The sequence below is a fragment of the Lynx canadensis genome, chromosome B1 (assembly GCF_007474595.2).
Source record: "Lynx canadensis isolate LIC74 chromosome B1, mLynCan4.pri.v2, whole genome shotgun sequence".
NCBI lineage: Eukaryota > Metazoa > Chordata > Mammalia > Carnivora > Felidae > Lynx > Lynx canadensis.
The window spans coordinates 75,201,747-75,223,792 of NC_044306.2; the positions used below are offsets into that span (position 1 = coordinate 75,201,747).

At 33.6% G+C, this 22,046-nt stretch overlaps 1 protein-coding gene across 6 annotated transcripts in view; it reads left to right on the plus strand.

Moving 5' to 3' along the window:
- Positions 1-22,046, plus strand: part of FBXW7 (F-box and WD repeat domain containing 7) — a 221,891-nt gene that overhangs the window by 148,926 nt on the left and 50,919 nt on the right. Inside the window, exon 1 of one of the 6 annotated variants that reach the window (XM_030312920.1) lies at positions 12,731-12,920. The exons of the other annotated variants lie outside the window; for them this stretch is intronic. Coding sequence (XP_030168780.1) covers positions 12,774-12,920 — 147 coding nt within the window. The 5' untranslated portion in view covers positions 12,731-12,773. Of the gene's footprint in view, positions 1-12,730; positions 12,921-22,046 lie in introns of those variants that run through there. 6 annotated transcript variants of the gene reach the window in all.

Genomic DNA, 22,046 nt, shown 5'->3' on the forward strand with positions numbered 1-22,046 from the left:
AGCTACTAGCTGCATCTGATACAGAATGCTAACTTGATTCCTCCTAGTAGTAAGAATCCTTGGTAGCATCTTGCATGTAAACTTTAACTTCCAATTATATAAAAAGTAAATAGAAGAATGATGATTGTTTTTATAGATCACCAGGGCTAAAAATAGTGTATAAGATTATTATTGTTTGGTTGTTTGTTTTTTTTAAGCAAAGGATTTACTTTGTTCAAATGTACCATGTCCTGCTGTTCATTTGGTCTTTACCGATGCTGTTATTGAAGGTAGCTCCTCTGCTTTAGAAATCACAATTGCTTTTAGAAGCAGCTTTACTTTCAAAGTGAAAATGCTTTAATTTTCTGTTTTTGGTTGGTCTTAAGTGGAAATTTGTGGTTATTGAGATCAGATGCAAATAAGGAATGAAGTATGAAGAAAGTACTTGTGCATTTGTAAAATAAGTTATTCATTTGCTTAGTTCCAGATGTTGGTTTTATATGTCTACATTATAAATTTCGTTTTCAAGAATGAATTGTTTGTACTTTGCCAATATGCTGCCATCTGTCTTAGGGTCTAATGAGTGAAAACTTTAAATATGCTCAAGTGCATCCATAATGTTTATCACTTTCAGTTTCAGTTTTCAGGTTTATTTTGTAATACTCATTCACTCTGTTAACTGGTATAGAAGAGATTAAAATTTTAAGAGAATTCTTGTATATCATTTAGCTATCAATAATCTTATATTTAGTTTTTGTGTTTTTTCACTCCAGAACAGAGCAGAGATTGCAAATTGCTTATATAGTATTTTTTTAACACACTCAAATTTGTTGCCAATAATTGAAAATCTGGAGAGTTTACATAAAAATATTGATTTTTTTATTTTGCAAATGTGTAGTATCTGGCTTTACTAAGCTCATGTGTATACATAACAACAATCATTTGCAATTTTAAATGAGCTTTCCAGGTCTTAAACCTGACCTGTTTCCTTCATTTTGCTGCCTGCTCCTCTAGTCATTTGAGTTTGGTTTGAATAAAGACAAGCATGATTTTAGAAAATCCAAAAATAAGCTGAGTTTTCCTTTATTTGTCACATATCAAATTCTTTTGGATATACATTCATACCAGGGCAATGTGTAACAGTTTGTCAAGTTTATTATTAAAATAGCCAGAGACTTGCTTAACACCTCATTTCGAATTGGGTATCATCAAGGTGAGAATTTGTCACCAAAACTTTTGCCACCCTCCAAATACCCAAATTTTCATCCTGGATCCCCTGTTATCCTTTCCATTCTCATTTAGTTTTGAAGTTAACACTCTACTAAGATAATATTTATCATATTACAACAGTAAACCAGTGTTCTTGGTGCTCCTTGTATTATTGTAAGATGTTTCAGTTATCTGTTGTCACTTAACCAGTCATTACAAAGCTTTATAGATTATAACAAACAACAACTCATTTACTATTTTTCATTGTTCTTTCAGGTTATGAATTTGGGAGGGGCTCACTTGGGCATTGCTAATTCAGGGTTTCATTCAGATGGTATCTACAGGGGAAATAAGAGTTTAGAACAGCTGGGGGCTGGCCAAGAATCTTTTTCTTGGGACACTTGGGTGGCTTAGCCAGTTAAGCATCCAACTTTGGCTCAGGTCATGATCTCATGGCTTGTGAGTTCGAGTCAGGCTCTATGCTGATAGCTCAGAGCCTGGAGCCTGCTTCGGATTCTGTGTCTCCCTCTTTCTCTGTCCCTCCCCTGCTCGTGCTCTGTCTCTCTGTCTCTCTCTCTGTCTCTCTCTCAAATAAATAGACATTTAAAAAATTAAAAAATAAAAAGGAATCTTTTTGTCTTCATATAGTCTCAGGACTTCTACATGTGTGGTCTTTTTACCTGGGCTATTTTAAGTTTCTTCACAGCATGGTGGCCTCAGGGCAATTAGGCTACTTAAAACAGGGCTACCATATGAGTATTTCAGTAAGTAAGGTGGAAGCTGAATCTCTTAAGACTTATACTAGAAAGTCACATAATGTAACTTACACATTCTCTTTTGTTTGAAATAAACTTCACTTGTCAGTGGAATGCGTGTCAGAGTATATTGTAAGAAGAGCATGTACTTAATGTACTTAAGGAGAGCATGTACTTAAGAAGATGGGGGATATTGCAATGACCATCTTTGAAAAATACAGTCTGCTATAGGGGGATCATAATATCTTTGCTTTTATAACTGTTTCTTTTTTTCTTTTCATTTGGACTTCATAAAATTCAGGCTCATTAAAGCAGATTCCATATATAATATATGTGTCTTACACAATACTTTATTTCTGTTATCTAGAGCTCCGTTATCTGGCAAACTTACATACCTGAAACATACAGTAAAACCTTGGATTGCAAGTAACTTGTTGTATGAGTGTTCCACAAGATGAACAAACCTTTCTAATAAATTTTAACTTGATAAATGAGTGATGTCTTGCAATACGAGTAGTATGTGACGCCAAGCATCACATGATCACAACTGAGCCAATGGTTCTTGAAATTCACTTTGATATATGAGTGCTTTGGATTACAAGCATGTTTCCGGAATGAATTATGCTCACAAACCAAGGTTTCCTGTATCGTAAAAAGTAAAACTCCAAACAGCCCAATTATAAAGTACACAAGTAAGTTAGGCTTAACATTCTATAGAATAGAATATGCTTTAAAAATAATTTTTTTTTAGTATTTATTTTTGACAAAGACAGAGTGCAAGTGGGGGAGGGGCAGAGAGACAGAATCCAAAGCAGATTGCAGGCTCTGAGCTGTCAGCACAGAGCCCAACATAGGGTTCACACCCACCAACCTCGAGATCATGACCTGAGCCAAAGTCAGATGCTTAACCAATTGAGCCACCCAGGCACCCCAGAATAGAATATGTTTTTAATACAGAACATGAGTTTAGGAATTAGACATGCTAGGGTAAAAATCTCAACTCCACTGCCTCGCAGCTCTGTTGCCTCGAACAATTTTTTAAGCCCTTTGGAGCTTCAATTTCCTTGTCTATAAGATGTAGGATAATGATACTTCCCAGTCTTTTCTAATATTTAAGTGAAATATAACATGATCTACTAGGAGCTCTGTAAGTGTTTAATTCTTCTCCCACATCACTGTATCAGTCTGAAAAAAATGCATCATATTTTCTAAGCCCTGTTAGCCGTAAACTTCCTTTATATCTCCTATTGGTCTCTGATAGTCTCCTAGCATTCCTGGGCTTCCTGCTTCCATCCTGTGATCTTTGTTTTATGCATAACCAAGAATTACAGGGATGGAGTTTTACTTTTAATCTTTCTTAATAACTAGTTAGTGTTTTATTTCCTGGGAAGAATGAAAACTTAGACTACAGTTTATTTTAAACTTCAGCTATAAAATTAATGTTAGTGTGTAATTTTGACAATGTAAAAGGCCAGTGGTATCAGCTGTCAGCCCATGCAGGAATGAGACCCTATATATGTCTTTTCTGTAGCTTAATTCTATACTTAAAGTATATTCTATGCTTAATGAATAATTCTATACTTAAACTTGATGTTAAAGTGAATATTGATAAATGAGTACTTTGTCAGTATTCACTGAATATTGATAAATCTCACATGCTTTCATAGCATATTACTGAGAATTATATAAGTGAAATTGTGGAACTATGCTCATCTCAAAGTAATTGTTTTTTATTTATAATTGTGCCAAACTTAACAGTATAATAAACACAGTTGTCTTCCCCCTCTGGTTTTACTTTTTAAATTGTCAACACAGTCAAGTATCTTACATTTCCATAGATTGAGCTCTTTATTTTTCATAGGATAAGTTTCTATAATGTGTTAAACCATCAATTTGGTGAACTTAACTACATTGGAGCTTAATATTTTTAAAGCTGTACTGAAAAACCACCTGCATGACATTATTATTATTATCATCATTATTATTAAAAGATTTATTAATATTATGCCCTTATTTATGACTCCCTGACCCACAGCACTCTGCAGAATTTTTTTTTAATTTTTTTTTTTGAGAGAGAGAGGGGGAGAGAGAGAGAGAGAGAGGCAGGCAGGCAGAGAGATAGAGGGAGACACAGAATCTGAATCAGGCTCCAGGCTCTGAGCTGTCAGCACAGAGCCCCGAAGCAGGGCTCGAACTGAGGAACTGCCAGATCAAGGCCTGAGCCAAAGTTGGATGCTTAACCGACTGAACCACCCAGGTGCCCCACTCTTCAGAATTTTTGTAGGAGAAATAAATAATTGATAAGTAATATTTAGTTTAACTGAAGGGTTAATGAACCTTTAATGCTTAAACTTGTTCATAAAAGTAACTTAAATGACATGTCTTCAAAAACCAATATTAGTTTTTGTCTTCTTTCTTACACCTAATTTTATTTTGAGGATTGTGGAAAATTAAGTTTCTTTAAATCACTTTGTCATCTCATGAGGCTTTTGCATGACTGAAATACCTGTAATTACTGAGCCATTTTTGTCATAGTTGACTTAAAGGTATAACTATAATAATCATCAACTGAATTCTTGGTGAGCAGCTGTGTAAGACCACTTTAACAGCTGGGGTTAACTCAGCACAGACTGTAAGAGTTAAACTTAATCATGAGGCAAGTTATATGTTAAAGTCATTAAGGACTTCATACTGGGCATTTCTGAAATACTTAAAAAATTTAATCCTATAGTTGGATTTTTGTTTTATCACAAATATTTCTTTAAATGTTTAATGAAATAATGAGAAGTGTCATTTTAATATAACAAAGTTCTAAGACAAATATGGCAGTAAAATCCAAAGTTTGCTTGTTTAAAAAAAAAAAAATATATATATATACACATATATATTCTGATGTCACTAAGCTGCTATGGTAAGTAGGAAATAAAAAAATATATAAATTATTATGGTATAATATGGAACCAGAAAAATCTCAAAGATTATTTTTCTTGAATTTCATCTGATTACATCATGTAGCTTTTTTCCAGTGAAAATATTTTTTCATCATTATACAACACTAACATATATTCACAATAAAGGGATAGTTTTTAGAAGGTATACACAAATGAATTGTAGCAGTGAATTTTATCTAGATGTATTTTGTAACTATACTATTCACCAAACTATAATAAAGGAAGGCTCACCAAATTGACAATCCAACACTATTCCAAGAAGGCTCTATGCATGGTACCAACAGAACTGTAATATACTCTTAAAACTGCAAGAGACTTCATTCTCAGTCATCTAGTCCAGCCTCCTCATTCTAGAAATCTGAAATCTGAGACTAGTTAAGAGACTTATGTAGGGTCACTGGTTAGTGGTGGAGCTGAAACTAGAACTTAAAATTCACCCAATGTTTTTTGGATACTGATAAATTTACCTGGAGTATCAACTGCAAGTAATTTGGCTGAGAGTTGATAGATGCAACAGTTTAGTCAAGAATAATTTAGTTGTAAATAAGTTCATGAATAGTTGGGTGTTTTTGAATCATGAAATTTCTAGTGTACCATGGGGGTAGTTTTGTCATCATTTTGAAGGACTTGTCTGATCAGTTTTTCTATATTTTACTTTTTATAACTTTATTTTTAGCCAGTCATTTAGAAATAACGGGAAAATTCCAGTAGAATTCAGAAACAACCTAAATGTTCAGCAGTCAGATCTTGGGTATATAAATCAAAGCAGTTATAATACTTTATGTAATCTGCTATTGTAGCATTTTTACTTTGACATTGTAAAGTATGTACATGATGCATACATAATGCTTTTATTTTGCAAATGTCTGATTACCAGGTCACATTTTTATAACACTTGTATAAACTGCATGTGCTGTTTCAGAACTCAAGCTAATTTCTCTTACGTAGTTAGGGGCTGCCCTTGGTGCCCATGTAAAGAAAATTAGCAGGGAAATACGTTCAAGACACCCAGTGGATGCCTAAAACCCTGGATAGTATCAAACTCTGTAAATACTATGTTTTTCGTATGCAAACAGACTTATGATAAAGTTTAATGTATAAATTAGGCATAGTAAGAGATTACCAACAATAGCTAATAGTAGAATAATTATAATAGTATACTAACATCAAAGTTATGTGAATATGATCTCTCAATATTGTACTAACCCTTCTTCTTGTGATGGTGTAAGATGATAAAATGCTCATGTGATGAGATGAAGTGAGGTGAATGGTGTAGGCATTGTGGTGAAGCATTAGGTACTATTGACCTTTTGGCAATATGCCAGAAGAAAGATCATTTGCTTCACGACCTCAGTTGACCATGGTTAACTGAAATGCTGGATAAGGAAGGGACTGCTCCATTAAATGTATACATGACTATCTCAAATACATTATAATTGGAAGTTGTAATCTTAGTTGAACACTTTGAGCATTTAAATGTCTTTTATAACTTTTTAAGGAATCATTTTGAATGTTTTTAATTTTTATAAAATGTTTCTATTCATTTGACCTATGCCTTTTGTGAATAATAAAATTTTATTTATTTATTTATTTATTTATTTATTTATTTATTTATTTCAACGTTTATTTATTTTTGGGACAGAGAGAGACAGAGCATGAACGGGGGAGGGGCAGAGAGAGAGGGAGACACAGAATCGGAAACAGGCTCCAGGCTCTGAGCCATCAGCCCAGAGCCTGACGCGGGGCTCGAACTCACTGACCGCGAGATCGTGACCTGGCTGAAGTCGGACGCTTAACCGACTGCGCCACCCAGGCGCCCCTGTGAATAATAAAATTTTAAAGGGAATGCCATATATTTATATTTTTCTTGCATTCTAAATCTGATTGTATTTTTGTTTCTACGATTGAAGTAACAGTCCGTTGTTCAGATTTTTTTTTTGGTTTTTTTTTGCAGTTTTTACAAGCTTGACCATTCATTTATCATTAAGCAAAGAACTTAATTTCTTGATTTATCATTGTTTGCCTCTGTTTATTTTATTTTTTTTATTTTTATTTTTTTTTTTTAATTTTTTTTTTTTCAACATTTATTTATTTTTGGGACAGAGAGAGACAGAGCATGAACGGGGGAGGGGCAGAGAGAGAGGGAGACACAGAATCGGAAACAGGCTCCAGGCTCTGAGCCATCAGCCCAGAGCCCGACGCGGGGCTCGAACTCACGGACCGCGAGATCGTGACCTGGCTGAAGTCGGACGCTTAACCGACTGCGCCACCCAGGCGCCCCTGTTTGCCTCTGTTTAAATTGCTCTCTTTTTACATAGATTGCTTAGACTAGGAAGACACTTTAACACTCTGGTATCTAAGGTGTTAGGAAAGATGGAAAAGAATGACTGACATACAGAGAATAATGTCTCATTCTGTATCCCTGAATACATGAGTATGTTTTATAATACCATATTCTTGTCTCAAAAGGATCTTGAGTCTGATTTATTTCACTTTTATAGTGGTATAATATTTAGCATCTGGAATTTTTTCTGTTTCTACCAAAGTGTAAGTCAAGTCACTTGTTTAAATTCATAGAGGTAGTGAATGATACGGAGTTTAAATGATGTATGCTGATATTCTTCCTGTCAGAAGTTTTCGATATGAGACTTTGTAAACTCTTGGTATGAAATCATTCATAGTTGTAGGTAAACTTATCTTCCAAGAGAGTTGTTTCAGCTGATTCAAGAATATAGTTTATGAAAATGGAAAATCTTTAAGCTACTGTGGCCTTTGGTCAAGAGCAGTTAAATCCTAGCCTTCAATATAATAATAAATGAAAGAAAAGGTAGAAATCCAGAATAAACAGCTGTAAATCTTTTTGTAGCTGTTGTAAGAGAACTGGAATGTATGGGACCGTAATACATTTTAGAAGAACCATATTGGTGATATTTGGTACACTAGCATTTATATATAATCATCTTTGACCAATAAAAACTTTTAGAAGAAAGAAAATCAGAAAGTGATGCATGGGCAAAATACCTTACAGAGACCTTCTCTTTACCACAAGTTCCCTAATGTTGTATTGTTGGATGGATAGTCAATGACATCTGGAATCTTAAAAGACATCACAGCTTCATTTTTAGGTAAAAATTTTGCCAGAATTATGGAAGCCTTTCTAAAACTTGTAGATGATTATGTTTTAAGATATTCTATCTTAAAGTTATTACAGATGGATTTTATAATCTCTGTTTGCTTTCCTAGTGACTTTTAAAATTGATAGAATACAAAGCTCTATGTGATTTTTGATCCTAATGGAGTGGCGGTAGGTAGTGGTGGCAGTAGTGGTAGTGGTAGTTGTCGTGGTCGTGGTCGTAACGGAAGCTAACAGTACTGAACACTTACTAGATGTGAAGCATTGCTCTATGTGCTTCACTTACATTAACTAAGTCAATACTGGTATAAATCCTGGGAGGAGGTTTTATATAGATGAAACTGAGGCATAGAGTCATAAATTTAAGGTCAAACCACTCATAAGTAGTAGAACCTCAGGCTTTGGATTAAGGTAGTTTGGCTCTAGCATTTATGCTCCTACTTACTATATAGCATCTCGTTAATATTTGTCCATAACATCTTAAAAAGTGTCTGTTTGAAGAGTTGAGCTTGGGAGGAGAGTTAATAAATAAGAATATCTTAAGTGTTTTCAAAAATATGATTGAGTTGGGGCACCTGGGTGGCTCGGTCGGTTAAGCGTCCGACTTCGGCTCAGGTCATGATATCACGGTCCGTGAGTTCGAGCCCCGCGTTGGGCTCTGTGCTGACTGCTCAGAGCCTGGAGCCTGGAGCCTGTTTCAGATTCTGTGTCTCCCTCTCTCTCTGCCCCTCCCCTTTTCATGCTCTGTCTCTCTCTGTCTCAAAAATAAATAAACGTTAAAAAAAAAATTAAAAAAAAATATGATTGAGACCAAGACTTTACTTTTTCTTGAACATATGGAACTAGGTGCATTTTAAAGTGTTAACAATTAGAGTTCTTCTATGCATGGTCTATAATTTCCCTCATTGTTTTTTTTTTTTTTCTTCTGTATTTAAAATGTTGGTGTTTTGAATGTTTTCATGCTGATTGAGAACATTACTTTAGAAGTACTGTTAACTTGAATCCCCCAAAATGATGAAACTTGGTAGTATATACTTTGGAAAATTAATACTCACTTTGCCCAGTTACTAGTAATATCTCTTTTTTATGGAAATATATTGTAGGCACATAGTTGGATTTAGTGTTTGGTTTGCTAGTGTTGCAATACTCTGTACTATCCAGTTGAGGGCAGCTATTTACTGATTTAAAAAAATGAGTTGAATTAAATGGCATTACTTTGTGTTCATCAAAACTTGGTTATCTAATGTAAAACACATTTAATATACAAATAGCCTCTACTACTCTTATCATCATAAATAATTTCTTAAAAATGAAAAACTGATATTCTGCTTCATAACAATTTCTGCCCTCTTACAAGCAGGAGACAGAACACTGTTCATTTTAATTTTAATTTTCTTAGTCCAAATTTTTTTTTTAGTTCCAAATCGTTTTTTTTCTTTCTCCTTAGGATCAGACTCCAAGGAAATTAGAAAGCTTCATATTTTCCTTTAAGACTATCTACATGTAAATACATGTAACTGTAAAGTTCTTTGATTTTAAATCTTTAAAAAATTTAAAATATAAAAAAGTTTATATTTAAAGTTTTAAATATAAAAGTGAAAAATTTATAATTTTCAGTATGTTATCTCTATTAATCAGTGGATTAAGTAAAAGTTAAGTTTGGAGTTGATCTGTTTGATTCATGTTTCTGTGCAGAAGAATTTGTTAAACTTGTGGAATGCACTATGTTCTTCTAATTTTTCTGCATTAAGATAACACATAGTTTAAATTATATCTTTGTGGTTCAAAGAAAGGAATTTTGAAAGTTTAATTAAATAACTGATTTCAAAGGTATCACTGAGAATTTTTTTGAGAATAAAGAATGTCAGTATACATAAAATGATATATAATATTAACAAAGTGGATACTGATAGTAACTTGGAAAGGGGCATTCCATGGGAGCTACTGCATGCAACAAAGGGCTTTTTCTGATAAGGAGTAAGATCATGTTATATTGGGGGAAAAAAAAGTCTTGTGCTAAGAAATAAAGTGAGCATCAGAAGAGGTGATAGGACTAGAATGAGGCTGGAGATATTTATCGCCCCCATTGGTGAGGCTGGAGACATGGTTATCTTAGATATCAGCCTCACCTTTTTTTTTTTTTTTTTTGGCCATATCAAATTAACGATTCCCAGTACACTCTCTTCTATCCCTAGATCTCTGGGTTGGTTTTTTTTTTGGGGGTGGGGTGGGGAGAGGGGTGATTATTGTTCTAAATTATTTACTTTTTTATTAAAATAAATTGTTTTGTTGTGGTTAAATATCCATAGCATAAAATTTACTATTTTGACCATGTTTGAGCATACGATTCACTAGCTTTAAATACATTCACAATGTTGGGCAGAACATCTCCATCTCTATCTCTAGAACATTTTAATCTTTTCCAACTGAAACTCTATATCCATTAAAAACTCACTTTCTAGACCTTTCTTCCACTTGCTGCTGGCAACACCATTCTACTTTCTGTCTCCATGAATTAACCATGTAATAACCATGTACCTCATGTAAGTGGAATCATACAATATTTCTCCTTTTTAAACTGACTTATTTCACTTAACCATTATATCTTCAAGGTGCATGCATGTTGTAGCATATACCAGAATCTCCTTCCTTTTTAAGGCTGAATAATATTCCATTCTGTGTGTGTACCACATTTTGTTTGCTCGTTCATCTGTCAGTGGTTACTTGGGTTGCTTCCACCTGTTGGCTATTGTGAATATGTTGCGACGTATGAATATCTATTTGTGAGTCCCTGCTTTCAGTTCTCTTTTGGGGGGGTTTACCCAAAAGTGGAATTGCTGGATCATGTGGAAGTTTTTTGAGGAACTGATAACACTATTTTCTACAGTAGCTACCTCCCACCAGCATTTACATTTTAAGTTCCCATCAACAGTAAACAGTGTTCCAATTTCTCTACATCCTTGCTACCACTTGTTATGGTATGTGTGTATATCTGTAGCCATCGTAATGGGTGTGTAGTAGTGGTTCATTCTGGCTTTGATTTGCTTTTCCCTAGGGGTTAGTGATATTGAACATCTTTACATGTGTTTATTGATCATTTGTGTATTTTCTTTGGAGAAATTTGGTTGTTTACTTTTGTGTAATTAAAAATGTCACCTCTGATAATGATTTTGCATTTTTAACTGCATTTGAAATTGTGGTATGAAAGGAAAATGTAGTTTAATAAAATAGCGTCTTGGTGGGGCTAGGAGTATTTCTAGTGTATGGATTGGCTTCCTAGTAGCCCACTTTATATTTAGAAAGACAGATCTCTCCAATGTTAAAAAAGAAATCACTGATTTCTGACATTCTCCTTTCTAATTCTTTCCATATCACATTCTAAGTTCCCTTTATAGAGATCAATAAAGGCTATTGGAAGGAGAGATAAGTGAGATCACTGGCTTTTGGAAAGGACAGTGGAATGGACGGAGAAAACAAACTTAGTTAACCGAGCGTTGTGAACATAGTTCGTGTCGATTACCTACCATCTATTAATTCTCATGCTCAGTTTTTTTTTTTCTTATCTTCGTTAACAGTCTAGCTCATGGGTTTGAATATAAAGCGTAGTATTAAGTAACACTGGCATAAGTGGTTAATTTAGGGAAATGTTTGAGGTAATGCTGGAAAGATTAGTTTGGGACCACTTTGAGGAGAGTCTTCGTCTCCAAATTGAGGAACCATTGAAAGTTTCTGAGGTTTGGATTGTACACCACATTCTCTCTCTGTGTTTTAGGAAGATTTATCTGACCATGGCATGTTGGAGAAATTAGGCACTAGCGATTTGCGATGAATGGCTTAGTTACTATTTACTATAATAATTTCCCATCACAGGCTACATTTATAAGTACTTGCATATATATATATATATATATATATATATATATATATATATAAATATAAATATATATATATCTTTAATCACATGACATATACTTTCAAATGGAATCACTGAGTTTTTCAGAATTACAGCAATTGAACTGACATTTGCAAACAACTACAATGTCTACTGATAAGATTAATGTGAAGTGCATATTAATAGCTTTAGGGAGCTAGAGTGAATTTAATGTTTTAGTATGAGATAAAGAATGGTATGTATGGAAAAGAGAGCATGCTTAAGATGAATGCTTGAGAATATAGTGCTCATTCTGAATATATCTAAGAACAAATGTGTGTATGCATACTGTCCTTAAACGTGAAGCACATTTTAAAAACATTCCTAAGATATTAATGCTGATATTTGGGTAAGGAAGACTCAAGATATTTGAGAGACAATACAGTATTTATTTTTTGGAGTTTTGTAAGGAAAACTTTACTTTCACTTTCTAGGGAATACCTGAGTTAGTAGTTGCAGAAGTTTGAAAAGGGACCCTACAGCATTGCCCTGCTTTGGTTGTATTCCCATTACTGACTTTGTATGGGAGGTTCACCAGCTGTTTGACTGGCAGGAGCAGGAGCTTTCACTTCAGTAGTTTATAATTCCTGGCTATTCTAGGATAGTTTGCACTTCACCAAGCCTCAGACAGGTCAGGACATTTGGTAGGAGAAGGTTGAAAGACAAAAGCAGCAGGCCTTGGGTTCTCAGCCTTTTTGTTTTGTTTTGTTTTGTTTTTTAATTAGAAAATTATATTTTAATTCGGTGGCTAGAATTTTTAGTAATGTGCCTGTATTACATGTAGAAAGTATTCATCAACTGAGAGGAGTTTTAAAATGTCAAAACCAGGAAAAGCTACTTTAAACCATGGCTTGGTTCCTGTTGATCTTAAAAGTGCAAAAGAGCCTCTACCACATCAAACTGTGATGAAGATATTTAGCATTAGCATCATTGCCCAAGGCCTCCCCTTTTGTCGAAGACGGGTAAGTCTTACATTTAAAAAATAGGAATATTTATTTAAATGAAGTTCTTCTGTCTTCTTTAGTGAAGAAATGCTCCAAATTTCAATTGATATTTATAAATTATCAGCGCATTATGTAGCTAGATAAAACTTATGTAAGTGGTAATTATAATAGAATGAGAGCCTAGAGGGCAAGGTTACCCAATCCACCTTTTTTTCTCTCTCATTTGTTTTTCATGATATTAGAATCCTTTAAATTTATTTAAAATTGGCAAATGTGAAAAGCGTGTCTTAAGTATGTTGGCAAATACTAAAACCCCAAATTTGTAGTTTTTATTTTGTGAGAAAAGCAAAAAGCTGGTGGTATTCTTCTTATACATGGGAATTACAGCATTTAGCTCTTTTAAAGAGTATTCCAAGTTCCCTAGATTTATCTGACCCTTAGAACTGTATGATTTTAAATTGCCATTTCTTTAATTCAAACTTAATGTAATAGGGACATTACTTTTTGCTGTTATATCAAATAAAAATAGCATGCAATTGTGTGGCAGTTACGATACAGTTTATATATAGACAATCCTGAACTAACAAACATTTTGTAAAACTTGTGCTAACATATAATCAGGTTATGATCTATTGGATGTTTTTCAGGATGACATTCTGCTATCCCTTGCCAAGTTCTGACCCTGTTAATGTTAGCAGTTTTATTGTGTTTTCTGAGTTACTTGGTATTGCTAGTCTGCATTATTAACTAGAGTGATATATTTTTAGATCTAAAATATGTTTATGATCCTGAACCCATTAAACCAAAACAACAACAAAAACAACCCAAGATTAAATGGGTGATTGCATGTAACAGTGCTATGAATGTTTTACTTTCCTTTTTTACCTCTTTTTCTTTTTAAACTAATGGGGAAATATTCTATTGAACAAGTAGATTAACACAGAACACCTGAAAAGTATTTTTCCTCCTTAGTAAAAAGAATCTTTTATTTGCTGGGACTTAAATAACCTTTGTAAGAACATGTTTTCTAATTATCTTAGCTCCTTTTGAGGAGTACCCTCTTCTACTCCAAACAAGTGGTAGCCATGTTGAAAAACATCTTGATTGAGGTTTAAATGTAATACAGTTTAAACATTGAAAATAGAATACAGATACCACCACCCTCTTATTTTCTTTTTTACTATGTTGTCGGAAAGTGTTTGTCTTCGTTCACTTTGTCACTTTTATAACTTCTGAATGAGGTCACTGTTCTGATTTAAGCATTTACACAGAGGCCTCGAATAGCTTCAAAGTCATTAATAAACTAATTTATTATTTTTATACTTCTATAAAAGAAAATACCAATACAAGTAAAATTTTAAACTGAAGAAAAGAAATGTGGGTGTTTTAAATCAAAAGGTTAAGATATTAACAATCAAGATGATTTTGTTCTTTGTTGCTGACTGTTTTTAATAAACTTAGGTACAATATATGGTAGATTACTTCATTATGTCACAGTGTATATTTTTGCCTTTATCTTCTAACATGTACATGAAATTTAAAAGGCTCAGCAACTCATTCTGTAAGAAAAATTAATAGAGAACTTCAAGGCTTTCCCTGAGGTCTTCCTAGGGTCACTATGCAGCTTGACTTTTCTGGGTTACTATGTTATGTTAATTTATAGCCTTGCATTTGTAATAGCAGAAGAGAACTAAATTCGAAAAGTAAAATTCACACAAGAACATTTTTTGGAATAGTTAAAAAGCACATTCAGTTTTAGACAGCCTGCCTGCCAGTAACTTATAATTGCATAACTCATTGAATCTGACTACTAGAAATATTAGAGGGATAGCGTAATTATATCCCCCTCCCCTCCCCGGAATTCTGTGCCTGGTTAATTTAGATAGCTTTTAATTGATTTGAATGCTCTTTGCTATTTAATTTACTAATTTTCCCTTGGTAAATTGATGATAAACATTTACAAAATGTATTTTTCTTTATCAAAGATGTAAGGAAGACTTGGTATGATATATAATTAATCGTATTTTGTGTGTAACATCTAGTATATCTCATATTGGGTACATTTTATTTTCAAGCAGATTGTTCTCTACTGACAATAAAGTAAACAAAGCAGATAGAGTTCTGTATTTTGTAGGCCATTTTTTTTTCTTCTGAGTAGTGAGCTAATGTGCACTACAGTGACCTCTTATAAGACTTTAGCAATCTTGACCTAGTAAAATTTGAAAAACATGGTATTGTCCTTCCATCTCTCATAGATGTTGATCCACTTAATGTTTGCACAATAAAATACTTCGAAAATTGTGAAAAATCCTTTAAAATAGTTGATATAACTTAAACTTCAATTTGTATCTCTTGAAAGGTTTTCAGAAAATTTGTTTACCTCATATTAAGTGTAAAATTGGTATTGGTAGTCTAACTTATATAAATTATTCTAGTCTCTCATTAGAGGCAGTTTGGACTTAATAGAACAATAAAGAAATAACAGTCAAGTTATTAACCAGTTACTGTAAATAAAAATATTTTTAGTATTAAGGTCTTCATACTTATTATGAGGAATACTTGTTAAAATTCTTGTTAAAAATGTAGATTCCTGGGTTCCCCTCTTTTGGATAGTCTTATGTAAGAGATCTGGATTAAAGCTCAGGAATCTATCTGTATTTTTAAAAGTCTTATAGGTGGGGCGCCTGGGTGGCGCAGTCAGTTAAGCGTCCGACTTCAGCCAGGTCACGATCTCGCGGTCCGTGAGTTCGAGCCCCGCGTCAGGCTCTGGGCTGATGGCTCGGAGCCTGGAGCCTGTTTCTGATTCTGTGTCTCCCTCTCTCTCTGCCCCTCCCCTGTTCATGCTCTGTCTCTCTCTGTCCCAAAAATAAATAAACGTTGAAAAAAAAAAAATTTAAAAGTCTTATAGGTAATCCAGACACAAAAATTTGAGAGGACTAGTTAGTATATAACTTTATTCTAAAAGAACTGATTGTCCTTTAGAGGAAATTTTACAGGCAAAGCTTACTTAATCTATAAAATAACTGAAAATTTTGAATTTTCTTTGAAATTGGAATGCCTAATTATGATACTACTGCATTTCTTAAATCCTGAGATACATTATTTTTTTTTTGCATTTTAAACATATATAAGAAATATTTAAAATGCAAAAAAAAATGTACCTCAAGATACATCTTGATGGAATTTTATAGCTTATTTGGCAGCATTTTTTTTCCTTTTTAGTGATTAGAGAAATAATATCTTTACAACTAAAAGAGGAGGAAAATGTACTTCAGTGCTTAAATCTCATTTCTTAACTCATTTTGTTTGGAGACTTGTAAGCATTTAGAATATTCTTGTAAAGTTACTCTTCATTGTTATTGTTTTGGTAGAAATTTCCAAATGACATGCCGTTGTTGGTTTATACAGGGCTTTTAAAGATACCTGACTATGGTGGTTTATAGACAAAATACTGTGTTTAGAATGTCTGTATTTTCCTGGGTTTGAACTGTGTACTGATTGTGTAGCATAAGTATTAGCAACACCACTAGGAGAGTGGTATAGGACTGCTGGTGGGAGTGGTGGGAGGAGAGGTAGGGTTGATATGGGACAAGGACTCGTCCCGAAACCCAAGAGCTCAAGCAATAATGAAATGTACGGGAATAATGAAATGTAATGGGATTTCTGATAATTGAAAACAATTTTGTGGGAAGTATATTCCATATCAAGTCTTGTTCAAAATACCACATTTAAAACAATTTTTCTTTAAAATGCAAATAGAAATAAAATTAGAATATTTGTGTCATTTGAGAAAACGTTAATATCACTCCTGCATGTTGTTATCATTGTGGGTTAGTTTAAATCAGGGGTCCACAAGCTCTTTCTGCAAAGGACCAGTAAATATTTTGGGCTTTGTGGACCTTATGGTCACTGTTAGAACTATTCATCTCTGCCATTGTAGCATGAAAGCAGCTTTAGGCAATACTTAAATGAATGGGTAAATGGACAGGACTGTGTTTCAATGAAACTTTGCTTATAAAACAGTGAAGATAGATTTTTATGATTATGATAATACTGCAGTAAATCTTGTGCATACATTTTTTTGCTTGTTTATGAGTTTCAGCTCATGGTAAATTTTTAGAATGAGATTGTTAGTTGAAGCCATAAATCTTACATTTCCTTTAAAACCATCATCTTTTTTTCTAATTCTTTTGTAGTTATGTAGAAAAAAATATTTGTGTGGCTAATTGCTACAATTTTAGCATACTGCTTATTATTTCTCTTAATATACAGCGTTAAGTATAATAAAGCTATTAATTAATATATAACCTACTAAATGCATCCATAATTTTTTCTACTGTTGATTTAGACAGTGACCTGCTTTGAACTTTTTTGTACATAAATCTTTAACATCTCTATATACAGATTTCTAGAAGTAGGATTATTGATTGGGTCAAGGAGTATGAACCTTTTTAGATTCTTAAAAAATACTGTTAAATTGCTCTCCAGAAAGTTGTACCAATTAAAAACCAGCACGAGGGATTTCTAATGTTGCTTAAGAGAAAGAAATCATATTCTTTCTTTTTTAAAATTTGTTTTGAGAGAGAGAGAAGAGTGAGGGAGGGCGAGAGAGAGAGAGAAGGAGAAAGAGAGAGAGATTCCCAAGCAAGTTCCTCAGCATGGAGCCCGATGTGGGGCTCAGTCTCAAGAACTGTGAGATCATGAGCTGAAATCAAGAGTCAGAAGCTTAATGGACTGAGCCACCCAGGTGCTCCTTAAGAAATCATATTCTAAGTAGATTTATTCCTACATGGCAAAGTTTTGTGGATTTTACTTAGCTAATACTAGATTATTTTATTTCCAATTTTAGTATTCTAGGTTTTTTATCAAAGGAATCTTTTTCATTTTGAGAAAATAATGAGATATGTTTATATATAATAGCTTCAGGAGGAAAATATGTAAGACCAAGAAATCATTTGTTGCTCACGTAGTTTTATTTTTTATTCTTTTTGGAAAATATTTGCCGTAGACCTGTCACCTATTATTTTCAACTATAATTTTCTTCTTCTCCTCCCATTGTTTTAAAACTACAATCTGTGTTTTTATCTAAATGGATGATCTACATATGTAGTTTTATGATTTATCACTGATTTAACACATTATCTTTACCGCAAGCCTTGTGGTTATCTCAGTTTTTGCACCACCTTAATTTATCATTTTATATTTCTGAATTATAGTGTGATATTTGCACAGTATAAGTGACAGCCTCTCTCAAAGTGTACTGCTATTAATAATATGTATGACAAGAGTACTTCTCATACTAACAAGAGCAGCTGCCAGAAATAGTTGCCTATTTCTTATAGCACTACTACTTACTTTTACATTTCTGACATAGCTTTGCCTTTAGCCCCAATCCAGGTTTACATTTTTTTTTTTTTTTTTTAAATCTAGTCTAGCCATGATTAATTCTCATTGAAAGTAGCTGTAGCAAGTCTGGTCTTTTAAAATGCCTTGATGCCTGAAAGACATCTCATGAAACTCAATATCTGTTTCATGGAACTCTTAGGCAATTAGAAATAGATGGATGTTTACCTAACATACAGAAATATGAAACCTTTAAAAAGCCAGCATCCTCCACTTCTCTCCCAGATTGGTCTATTCAGGTGTCCACCAATTATATTTGTGCCTCTGTCTTTCTAGATCCTTTATATGACCTCACAGTCTAGCTTCCCTGTCTGGTTGGAACCTTTCTCCTGGCATTGATTGCATCTACCTTTGTCCTCATACAACAGTGGAACATATTGTAATTGTTGCCATTACCTTTTGCCCTTAGGCATATATGTACTGCCCAGTGATGTTATTTGATACCTTCATATCTTGTCTCCTCAATTAGGCTATAAACTCTTAGAGTTCAGAAATTATCTTTAATGTCTGTCTTTTTATGCTCCTAGTGATACGCAGAAGAAAGTTAGTATAAATATTCCTATGACTAATTCGTTGAAGTGTGTGTTAAACTTGGAAGATTCTGAAGGAGTTTTTGTACTGTTAAGAATATGACATGTTTTTGTTTACTAAATGTTTTTAAATGACTTTGCAGCTGTGATTTTGAATATTTCATTTTCTAAATTTAAATAAACTCAGATACAGTTTGACACTTAATTTTAAAAGTAATTACTACTTACCAATTTTGAAAACGAAGGAGAAACAAACATAGGGTAAAGTCATTTAAATGGCTACTTTCAAGAGTCTACAGTAGCCCAAAAATGTCAGAAAATGCTGAAATAAAAAATATTACAGTACTTTGGACAGGAGGAAGAACAGGTGGTGATATGAGCAAGTCTGGAGAGATATTTTAATAGGGTACCTTATTATTATTATTTTTTGAGTAAACTAGTAAAATATTACTTCCTAGGGTTATTTTCCTTACACATATATTCCATTGGAAGTGGGGAAGAGTTGACATTTTCAAACGATCTGGTAGTTTCTATTATCACTATTTTATCAATAAAGGAATTAGTTACCACATATCAGACCATTCTATTTTAGATCATGTCAGACTTTTTCTTCTTAGAAATGTTTCATGGGTCATGCATAAACATAAATAAACAGAATATAAATTATAAATTTTCTTGTGGTCTTATTCTATGTACTGTGCAAGGTACTGGCTATAAATAAAAAGGTGATGATTCTTCATCCCCGGTAACTGTGGATGGATATACAAAGGTGAAAAATCACAATCCTTTAAGCATCTTAGATAGTCAAGTGGTAAAAACCATAAACAAATCTTTATTGTATAAAAAGGTAATTGCTTAAATGGACCCATGTACAAAAACTGTGGGAGCATGAGAGGGTCACCGAAGTCTCAAAGCACATGGCTCAAGAAAGGCTTCACAGTAACTTTGAATCAAAACATAAAGTATGTTTGCTAAGCAGATGATCAGAGAAGTGATGGACAGAAGGAACCTATATTATTGCTTGGGCTCACATCTTGGTGTTTCACATTATTTATACTTCTGCAAATTCACTTACCCCTTGACATGACATTTATTAGTATTAATATCAGCCAAAAATATGTATGAAATACTTAGAACAGGCTTGGAAATTTTTCTAGAACCCGTGGATATAGCAGTGAACTAGATGGACAAGGACCATGCCCTCATGGTGCTTAGAGTCTACTTTAGGGAAACAGAAAAGTAGTTGTTAATGCCAGTGTTTCGATGACAGTAAAATCAGGTAATAGTATATAGTCTAACTTGGGATGCAGAGGAGGTACTATACTTTCCATATAGGAACTCATATAATCCTTAAAATAACCTTGTGAAAGAGGTGGTGTATTATAGGATCCCTGTTTTACAGATGAGGAATCTGAGGAGGCACAGGAAAGTTAAATAACTTGCCCTTGAGGTGGTAAGCGACGGAGCTGAGATCCTAACTCAGGCATCTGGCTGTCATATCACAAACACTATGGTATACTGACCGTTGTAGGGTTTGTTGAGTGAACAGATCCATCCTTAGTTGCCAAATGTTTTAAGGGTTAACTTTTGCTATGTAATGCTGGGTTTTTAAATATGTAATTCTTAGCTTTGTTCCCACAATTTATGATGGCTTCAATATCTAACTCTGATAACATTGCTTTCTAGATGGTTTTTGTCATCAAGTGATGTCTTGGTATTAGGCTGTGTCTCAGTTGTCAAATATGAATGTAAAACAAATTATAATGTGTTTTAGAGGTCTACAACTACATTGTAGAAGTAACTGCCATGAATTTTTCTCCCTTTTGTTGATAGATAACAATCTGTTTAAGTAGTTCAGTAATTTTAACAGCACAGGGCAAGGCTATTAAGTTTAGTATGGGAGACAGATGAAAAATATGCTAAAAAATAAACTTGGTACTAAGTTCTGGTAATGTAAACACATATGAAATAAATCTACTGTCCCTTGTCTGCAGACCAGAAATCCAGCAAGTCCTGAGAACTAAGAACTTTTTTAAAGTTAGCCAACCCTAACTGTAACTGACATAAGACCGTTTTATTATTTATCTGAATGGTCCTATACTTTGTTGCAAAAATATTAATGTATAAAGTACTGGAAGTGTTCAGTAATACATATGCACTGTATTACTTTTCTAAACTCCAAAAAGTTCTGAAGTCAGCAATACAGCTTTCTGCAAAATCGTGGGACTCCACAGACCTTTGAGTTTTACAGCTGTCACCCACCTACAAAAAATGGAATACACTTTGAAATGTCAAAGTAGTCAAAGCCTTGTCTTAAGTCTCTGGGCACATGCATATTTAAGTACTGTAAAACATACCTTATATAAATGGATACCTGATTTTACTAACCTAGTTATAGGCAGCTCCATATAATATATAATGATAATTCAGAGCTTATATATTATTTTTCTTTAGGGATTAAATGCGACTCCTGTTAGCCGACTTATACATTAAATGAGGAATGAGAACCTCTACCACTGTTTTACTTCTTCTAGTATTTCTACATAAAATTAATAGCACTAAATTAATTTTTATTCTGCTAATACATATTAGGCATACTTTCTGTGTGTGTTGCTAGTGTAACAAAGATGAGTAAGGCAGAGGCCTTCCTTTAAGGAGGCTACAGATGCTGTTCTGTCTCAGAGACTTATCTCATTGTCCCCACTTTATGGTCACATATCAAAATCAGAGGTTAATTAGCTTATACAACAAATAAACATCTATTAATTGCGAGGCACAATTCTAGGCACTTTAGATACATTAGCGAACAAAGCAGAAAAAGTCCTACCTTTTATAGAATTTAACGTTTTGGTGACCCTGAGAATTCTGCCTGGGTGGGGACAGCGTGTTTGGTGTGCTCCAGTATATAGTGTGCCACCAGACTCCTTTATTCAATTGTACGCTTTTCTTTTCTAAATCAACTGAGGGTAATTTGTCTTATAGTTTCTCCATTTGTTTGTATAGATACTACATACATGTGCATTCATATACAGACACAGCCTTTCTCTGACTTGATAGGATTATGTTGGTAATTTTATTGAAATGTATAATCTACTGGTTTTCAAATACTGTTAGATAGTATCTAGCACAGAATAGTATTTTGAGGTCCTGAAAGATTAAATACGATTCCATTTTCTTCCATTTTTTCATATTCTTGGAAGGAAATTTTAAT